The sequence below is a fragment of the Pseudophryne corroboree genome, chromosome 4, assembly GCF_028390025.1.
Source record: "Pseudophryne corroboree isolate aPseCor3 chromosome 4, aPseCor3.hap2, whole genome shotgun sequence".
NCBI classification, from domain to species: domain Eukaryota; kingdom Metazoa; phylum Chordata; class Amphibia; order Anura; family Myobatrachidae; genus Pseudophryne; species Pseudophryne corroboree.
In genome coordinates this window covers 66,339,159-66,349,094 of record NC_086447.1, presented here as the reverse complement: position 1 = coordinate 66,349,094, position 9,936 = coordinate 66,339,159, and the positions used below count along the sequence as shown (strand labels likewise).

Below are 9,936 nucleotides of genomic sequence, written 5' to 3'. Positions count from 1 at the left end.
CCCGGTGGATTCATGGATCAGGTCAGAGGCCGGATGCTCTGTTCTTTCTATCAGGTGCCGTTTAACGACGTGCTCGTAATGAGTGTGAGTATAAGGAGCTTGGGCACTGCGGTGAATATTCTTCATTTTAGTGTGGGATACGGTCAATACCTCAGGCAGTACTTTTCCAATATAACATAACCCTTCTGAGTTTGGGGCAAGCCACTTATACGCCTTCCTCCCGCATATGAAGTATGCATCATCGGGGAGAACATATGGGACGGAATAGGACATTACCATATTACAAATTTTCCATATGAAATCTCCTAACCCTAATTCTCCCATCTGTTTAGTACACGTATCTGTTTGTACGATATGTGCACAGTATCCTGGTGATACTTCTCCAACTCTCATGATCCTACTTCCTAAGGTATACCTATTTCGGAAATATTTTCCACTACCGGCTATGTGGCGTATAAGTTCTGTATCTGTAGGCATTCTATCGACTCTGTATGAAAAGGTCATGGTTTGGTTGTTCCATGACACTTCCCAATTTCCCGGTTTTCGGGGATTGGAAATGTTAAAACATACTAGGGATCTATCCACATGATATTGGTGGAGCTTCAAACTAGGAGGACTGGAGATATTAAACCTCCTGTCCACCGGCCTCCCACCACTTAGCTCAAGTACCTCCCCTATAGTTAGAGGGAATGGTACTAACCCTGATTTGCTATGGCCTTGAGGTACTTGAGAGCATACCCAACAATCTGTCTGATTTAACACTTTACCCACTAAGGAGTGATACTCACTCAATGGATGCCGGTCCATGTGGATATTAAAACTGGACTGACATTTCTTGATGCACCCATCCTCAACTAAGTTATCACAATGCCTACAGATGCAATTTTTTTTTTAGCTAACAATCCTTTACAATGTTTACGAATAACATGGCTGCTAGATCGTTTTCTGGTACTCGCCTTTGCTCGGTGATTGTGTTTCTATTGGAAATTTACGCCTCCGTCTCTGTCATCAGAACCTTTCTGGATCCTTTCTCGACCTCACTGGTACTCTCACCGAAACAGACTGCTCTGGTCAACATCATGGTCAACAGGAAAATCCATATCACAGTCTCTTGGGGCAGGTCCATCTTACAGGAGGAGAAAAGGAGAAATTTGTAATGGGGGTACAGAAAAACAGTTTGAGGGGGAGAGAAACTTGTTACGATAATTAGTTCTCTAGTCTTGTTGTTCTTCTTGTTCTGCTGTCATCTCAAGGATGCTGTCTCTCAGTCTTCTTATCATTCTGGTGATACAATATTTCTTCTAGCTCAGCGCTCTTTCTGTAAGGAGAATAAATCTTGCATTACCATTTGTCCAACTAATGTGTGACATACCATCTGTAACGTTATGAGAACATGGGAAAGAAGAGAGAGAAAAAAAATAAAAAAAACAACGAGAGAGAGAGAGAACCGTTCATATATATATGCATCACATAAATCAACAATAAACAACAACAGAAAAAAAAACATTTTTCAAACATTTTTCAGGAGAGAAAAAAACATTGTCAGATCTTCCGTTCACCATCAGGCTGTCACATCTACATGTCCAATGGTATCTTTGCGCAGTCCCTCCCACCAGAATTTCCAAACTCCACCCTTTGTATCTGGCCAGGATACATTGATGCGGGTAGGTCATGCTGGGGTTTGGTAGACTTCTGCAAAGACCAAGTAGCTATGTAATGTTTGAGTCCTACCGATAACCGTCAGAGATGGGGAGAGAAAAAAACATTTTACAGATACATTACAAATTTTACCCGGTCATTCCTGTGTCTTCAGGGAATGACCTCCCAATTTATTAACTGTTACCTCGGGCTTACCATCAGTCCTAATTATCACCTCTCCTGACTACATATCATGGATGTGGCCCAAAATTCTTCCTATGTGATCCCTGATTATAATTTGGTGTGTCATAACTTTGCTCATTTTCATGTCTAGGGGGTCTGACTTTATGTGGGCTGTTACAGTTACTGGCATAATGCCCTTCTCTTTTACAAAGATAACAAGCCCTGGGCTTCCTCCAAGTGCCAGTGACCTGAGGTCTTGGTTGATTTGATGCCTCCTCAAACGCTTGGATGCTCATCACCATCAACCGCTTTCCCTGTACTTCCCTGACTCCTTGGATACCATGGTTATGTTGTTGTCTAGGGGGTGTATATACCTTGTGTGTGTTTTTAGACCTACAATCTCGTGCAACATGACCTTCCCTTAAGCAGTTGTAACACCTTTTCACCTTTGGCTTACCCACAGGGATCTGGGGCTTCTTTGTTTCCCTGTGCTTGATGATGTTTTGCTCATGCCCAATGGCAGAGTCCCTTAATGCAGTTACTGATTTATCTCCCCAGTATGGATTGGTGGTCCGTATCCTTGCTCTCAGCACTTCCTTTAAACCATCCATTAGCACAGATACTGCTACTTCTCTGTGCGGTGCACTTGTTTCGATGTTTTCTATACCTGTATACCTAGTCCTGTCCTGCAGTGCCCGGTGGAAATAATTAGAAGTACTTTCCCCTTCGTTTTGTCTTATGGAGAAGATTTTGTTCCACTCGACAATGGCTGGGAAATATATTTCTAACTGTCGGTTGATCTGCTTAATACATTCCTGATTGTGTTCCTCCGTATAAGGTATCTCTGTGTCTAATTTACAATCAGCAATAAATTTCGCAGGGTCAACACTGGAGGGAAAACATGCCCTCAGCACTGTCCGCCAATCTTTGTTGGTGGGTTCTGTGGAGTTTCCCAGTTCTTTAATAAATCTCTGACATGCATCTAGATCTTTCCTAGGATCAGGGAATTCAGACATAATTGACCTCAATTCTGTCCGAGACCAGGGACGGCGCATTGCACTGTCCCTGACGGGAATGGTTCCCTGAGCGTCAGTCTTCCCATTGGGGACTGTGATCACCCTGACAGGACTAAATTCAATGACATCATCTTGTGTTGGTTCTTCAATATGAGGTACATTTGTTTGTGCGTGATATATAACACCGTACGTACCTGTGGACACGACCTCACCTGACCCTCCGTTAGAGGGTTCGATTACTGCCTTTACCGAATTGGTCGCGTCCACCTGGATGTCTTGTGTGGTGGCTGCTGAAAAAGGTGCCGACATCGTTCTGGGCTCACTTTCTTGCTTGTAGTCCTGAGGGAAGTTTGACATGGGGTGCGACTTGCACAGGTTAATATTTGTAATTTTTTACACTTTCATTTTTATAAACATTATTACATTTGTTACTTTCATTCTTAATACAATTACTAAGTGCATTTTTATCGTACACCATTGCGCCATTCTCCGCAGCCATAATCCTCTCCATTGCCATGTCTCTCTTCCCAAGGTGAGAGTCAGATATGTAAGTTAAATTTCTTTGCATTTCACTTTCCTGTTGCCACAATTTTAAATCATCATAATGTCTAATACGCCTTTTTGAAGATTTAATCAGGCAAACTCTTCTCCTTAAATTCTGTAATACTTCTGGGTTAAAACTACCTACCCGGGGAAACTTTTCCCCGTCATGCACAGTCATCCTTTCCCATTCATTGCATAACATTTCTGTGTGATGACCATCCTGGTCTGATTTCTCACACATGGCCTTGCCGACCTGATTGATCGGTTTCAAATCAACCTGAACCTCGGTTGATCGCCCCTTACCTGAACAAATGGCCCCCATTGCTGCTTTCACTACCTCTGACTTCAAATCAGGGTCTTCGGCAACCCTTACAAAAACCAAGATGTCCGGGGTAAGGCTGCGGTGGGGGTTTTGCAACGAGGCCCGCCCACTTAACTCCGCCCACGCTGGCCAATACGGCGACCAAAGTTCCCAGAGGTTCCGTACCCAACCTAGGGCCCCTAAGTACGTCTACTTGCTCGGGCGTGTGGGAGTGTCTTACCCTCCCCAGCAAGTGTCAGTCGCTGGAATGTCCCTGAGTGATCAGGCTACTTCCCTTAAAATAAAAAATTACACAAATCACGTTAACAATGTGCAAGTAGCGTTCTTCTGAATTCAAGACACGCTAATGCACACAATCACATGCGGTACAATCGTATCTGCACACAAGCAACTAATCTTATGTGCGGAACGATCAGTGGAATCGAAAATTTCGGCTGCGAATTCCTTCAGCAATGAGCTTCTTTGGCCTATATGGGTCTCGCACCAACCCTCTTCGGTTGTGCTCTCTACTTCTAGTCTGCTGTACCTGAACCTCCTGGTCCTTGACCTCCTGGTCTGTTATGTACAGCAGACTCTACTGCTCATAAATATGTTGAGATTAACAAGGGACGCCTCCCAAGCCACCCCACGCTATCACTCTCGCTGGTGTACCTCTTTCTACTGGCCTATGGTTCCCACTTCCGTAATAAAAGAGAAATCTTATATATACACACTCTTACATTCGAACACTCTTATTTCTGTACAGAATTCCTTTCATTCAGTAATAGTCTAACCCAGAAGAATTACAACAGAGAAAGTCTTTTTCTTTTAACTTTAAACTTTTGGATTTGAGATAGATTTGCGTTATTTTCACGTTACTTCCTTATCGCCTATTAAAACGATACTATCGTGCGGTTTGTATTATGTGGGCGTATCCGTACGCTCCGTTGCGTAATATACGCTCCGTGCGTCGACCCTTGCGTTGCGTACGCCCTGCCCTTGTAAGGACACGTGTACGCAAACCAAGTACGTCCACAGACACACTACACGCTTATCAATGTGAATGATCTTTAACTGTAATCCTTCACTGAACACCACTCAAATCTCCCTTGTATTCTAGGCGAGACTGTGTGCGTGCCTTTTACAATTATTCCCTTAAATATTCATCTTCTAACTATTAATAACAACAAATGTCTCAACACGTTATCACTAGTGTGTGGCAATCAGGAGAATGAGGTACGGACAAATAATGCTAAACACGAAATACAGGTGTGTGTGCTTATGCGTACGTTCGCAAAACAGAAACTAAAACAGGTTTTAAAAGACAATAACGTACTGTTCCTACCTTCCAGTTCCGGATTCCTTCAGCACTCCTTACTAAGCGAAGCAGACGCTTATCTGGTCAGCACTACGAGGAATATTACCTCCCGCCTTTTGCTGACCGATAATGTCTGCTGAAATTACCTAGTGCAGATATGTGAAGAGCGGGCGAGTCCCCAATTGACAAAGCCTAATATATATCCTATATTAAACACACTAAAAGGTTAATGAACACAGTACGCAATTGGCGTATGGAATACCGTAAGAGTACGCACATAGCGTAACAAACGCTTAGCCGTGGACGAGACGCACGAGCGGCACGTTCGCTCACGGCTTAAAACGTAAAGGCAAGCACGCTATAGGCTGCCGGTTACCGTAATGATACGCTATCAGCGTAGCGGACGCTCGAGACCACGAGGAGATCACGAGCGGCGCTGACGCTCACAGAGTTAAACCTTTGTAACAATACCATAAACAATGTACTTAAATTGTAAACCTTTGTGCAGTGATAAGGTGTAAATGCAACACAGTGTAACCTTGTTAGTTTAAAAGCTGTATGAGCGACTCTTAGGCTCTGAGAACCCTTTTGCAATATAATAAACACTCAAATACCGGTCTAAAGGTCTAACACCTTTTAAGGGAATGAATGAACGTTCAATCGCAAAAGAATACACAATACAAGTTATACACTACAAAACTAACATAAAATACCTAACCGAGTTACTACACGTTAAAATACAACAAAGACACAATTACATTTAAGGGGAAGGAGAGAGAGAATGGCTTACAACAAATGGGAGATAAATATGGTTGCAGAGAACTTACGCACTAGGGGAACAATCGCAAGCGCCTTTCTGGATATCCAGCTCCCGATTATCAGTGATGAGAACCGTTGAGAAGAGTAGAGAGCTGGCCCAGATCGGCTTGTCTTTATATACACTTACACACAGTACAGTACAATGGTCCCTACATTCTTATTGTTCATTGGACACAGGAATTCGTCTCTGCATTATAACAAAAGGTCATAGGTCGGTTCATACAGGTGGGCTGTGACTATTTCAAACTGCTCAGGTGGGAGGGAAACTGGGTTTCCCGCCGCATGGGTAATAAAGTGCAAATATAGTAAATGTCCATAAACTTCTTATGTCCATAACTATACGCACGAGCGAGTAATCCCCTTCAAACCAACACCGGAATATTGCTAATTATATTCTCTTCCGATGGATACTAAACACCACTATGTAACCCCTGTCTGACCCTTCGTATCAAACAAAGAGGAATCTCTTTGTCCCCGAACATGCTATATTAACTAAACTTTCAGATTCTATCAAAGGGACCATAATCTACAAAATACATTATATGACTAAATTATGTTATGATTGAATCGCCCGCTAGACGCACACAAACTCTACCGTAAATGCGCATACCGCGCACCCGCGAGTGCACGCGACCGCGAGTATACGCACGCACGGGAGAGCTCATGCTCGTGCAGCGTGCACACGCATGAGGTGCATATATGGCAATGTGCAGCGTGATATTTTTCTGACTTTGACACCAGCATATGTGAGGCCGCCTCCCGATGCATCCGCAATTAGATTGCGGATGCATCGGTACTAAGGTTGACCCCTGGCTGTGCTGCCAGGCGGTCTGTTGCCATGTTTTTTATTGCCGTCCCCGTTCGCCCCGCCCCACCCCCAAACGTCACGTCGCTGCCCTGCAAATGCCCACCGCTATCAATCACAATCAGATGCGACTGCAATGTATGTGGATGCAAACTGCGCTGCAGGCCGCTTATGCGGCCGAGTCTGAATGACCCCCTTTGTCTACATCCCATTCTGTGTTATCAGTGACGTCATGTGTAGGGACATACTATGAGGGTCATTCTGAGTTGATCGCTCGCTAGCAACTTTTTGCAGCGCTGCGATCAGATAGTCGCCGCCTATGGGGGAGTGTATTTTCGCTTTGCAAGTGTGCGATCGCATGTGCAGCCAAGCGGTACAAAAAACAGTTTGTGCAGTTTCTGAGTAGCTCTGGACTTACTCGGCCGCTGTGATCACTTCGGTCCTTTTGGTCCCGGAATAGACGTCAGACACCCACCCTGCAAACGCTTGGACATGACTGCATTTTTGCAAACACTCCCAGAAAATGGTCAGTTGACACCCATGAACGCCCTCTTTCTGTCAATCACTTTGCGATCGGCTGTGCGAATGGATTCTTCATTAAATCCATCGTCCAACACCGATCCTCTTTGTACCCGTACGATGCGCCTGCGCATTGCGGTGCATATGCATGTGCAGTTTTGCCGAGTTTTAACCTGATCGCAGCACTGCAAAAAGTTGCTAGTGAGCGATCAACTCGGAATGACCCCCATATTACTCTACGTTGCCATCCCAAATTTTTGTAAGGCTTTTGTGTACTTGCAATGTGTACACTACTTGCAATATGATTGCAACGTTAACTAAGATATTAAGTACACACAGGTGTGTTCCTGCCTCTGTGAACAGATCATTTTAACTGTTGTTTTTTTTTTTTTTTTTGCAATTAATATAAATGAATCAATAAAAATAAAATAAATAAATAATTGAAATAAATAGTATAAAATAAATAAAAATATAAAAAAAATGTATATAAATATAAATTATGTTGATTGTTTCCGGTGAGCAGAGCGTGTGCAGAATCTGTGATAATAAAGATTAGCTATACATGCTGTATCTATGTATGGAGGACGTGTGTGGTTTATCATTTTGGTTTGCTGTATATGGATTGTGAGAGAACCTCTAGGACCTTACAGACATGACTAGTGTAATAAAGCCCAGCAACAAGGACAGCACCAGGAACCAATGTGTTGCCTGGTCTGGGAGCCCACAGTGAGGCTTATAGTCTCTCCTTCTTGTGCAGCACCTGACGTTTCCGCCAGATCAATCGTTGTAAAGATAAAAACGTTAGTTTTGCCCATTGTAAAACTTGTTACGCCTACAATAATATTATTATACATTCAGATTAGGACTTCCCCAATTATTACTCGCATTGAGCACCTCCAGAACCGGAGGTCCAAAAAATGGTTGTGGTTCTATTTGTTATATTATAAGAAATTATTAGAAAGGAAATAAGAATTTTCTGTTAAATTTAACATTTCATAAAACAATTGTATGTTTTTTTTAGATGAGATGAGTGGTTCGAATTCTGTAGATTCTGATAGAACCGAACTTGGGGTTTCCGAGTAGAACCAAGCACTGGATCAGGTTCTCCCACCAATATCGGTTCTCAAAACAAGGCAACACGTAATTTTCCTGGAAATCTCGGATCTTGCGTGATTTGGATTGCATATAAGTCCCTCCCGCATCACTTAAGGCGCCATCTAGGGGCAGACCTACATTTTTGGGGCCTGGAAGCTTGAACTATTATAGGGGCCCCTTTGCAACCAGCAACAATAGGGCAATATCCAACAAAGTCCAAAGGACCGTGCGGCCTTAACAAGGACAGCGCACACCACTCAGCACCAGCAAAATTACCTTATTAGTCGTCTCCTTGTCCCCAAGCTCCTTCTCACTTTTCATTGCTCCCATCCTCCTCCCTAGGACAGGCCCTCTCAGGCTCCGCCATTCCTGGGAATGTCACAAAGAGCAGGCTGATGGGAATTGTAGTTTAAAACGGACACATGTTTCACGCTATTTACAGAGCGCAAATCACAGAGCTAGACTACAACTCCGAGCAGCTCTGGGATTAGGGGCCCTGAGACTTAAGCTTTATTAGTTCTGCTGTAGATCTGCCTCTGGCACCATCTCACACAGTAAAGTGCCTGGAGAGGGGGGGATCCAATTTGCAGACGAAATCCCAACGGCGACAATGCCGCCAGCCGGAAACCCGGCAAAACAGGACAATTCCCACTCGTGGGTGTCCACGATGGGATGCGGTCAATGGGGTCATTCCGAGTTGATCGCTCGCTAGCTATTTTTTGTAGCGCTGCGATTAGATAGTCGCCGCCCATAGGGAAGTGTATTTTCGCTTTGCAAGTGTGTGAACGCTTGTGCAGCCGAGCGGTACAAAAAAGTTTTGTGCAGTTCCTGAGTTGCCCAGAACTTACTCAGCCGCTGTGATCACTTCAGCCTGTTCGTGTCCGGAATTGATGTCAGACACCCGCCCTGCAAACGCTTGGACACGCCTGCGTTTTTCCAAACACTCCAAGAAAACGGTCAGTTGTCATCCACAAACGTCTTCTTCCTGTCACTCTCCTTGCGATTGGCTGTGTGAATGGATTCTTTGTTAAATCCATCGTCCAGCAACGATCCGCTTTGTACCCGTAGGACGCGCCTGCGAATTGCGGTGCATACGCATGCGCAGTTCTGACCTGATTGCACTGCAGCGAAAAAACCTAGCGTACGATCAGGTCGGAATGACCCCCAATGTACCTACAATCAAAATCCCGATGGTCAAAATACCAACAACCATTGACCGACGGTCAACATACTGACAAGGTCAAAATACCGACATTTAAAATACCAACAAGGTCAAAATACCGACATTTAAAATGTCAACAGGTCAAAAAGTCGATATAAGATTTTCATTATTTTTTTCATTAAAACCAACTTGTTCATATGTTACCATCCTAGTGGAACTGGAAGGGGGATATAATAGTGTGCCGAGCGCACCGAGCCATGCGTGGGTACACGGTACACTTATATGTCGACATCCACACCAAAAAAACAATGAAAAACTTGTGTCAACTTTTTCACCTGTCGACACTTTAAATGTTGATATTTTGACCGTGTCGGGATTTTGATTGTAGGTATTTCATACTAAACCCGTCTGTGACACTCATAGAGTGGGGTTAGATCCTGTGGTGGGTGCAGCAGGCCCACAAGGGGACTCGTTTTGTTCGCCCCACTGCCGGCATTTTGGCGGGCAGGATGCCGCTGTCGGGATATGGACAGCCAG

General features: G+C 44.1%; 1 protein-coding gene across 1 annotated transcript in view; it reads left to right on the top strand.

The window, feature by feature from the left end:
* Nucleotides 1-8,225, top strand: part of LOC134910834 (cytochrome P450 2K1-like) — a 66,970-nt gene extending 58,745 nt beyond the window's left edge. The window contains exon 9 of the mRNA XM_063919218.1: nucleotides 8,164-8,225. Coding sequence (XP_063775288.1) covers nucleotides 8,164-8,225 — 62 coding nt within the window. The remainder of the gene's footprint in view (nucleotides 1-8,163) is intronic.
* Nucleotides 8,226-9,936: the final 1,711 nt, after the last annotated feature.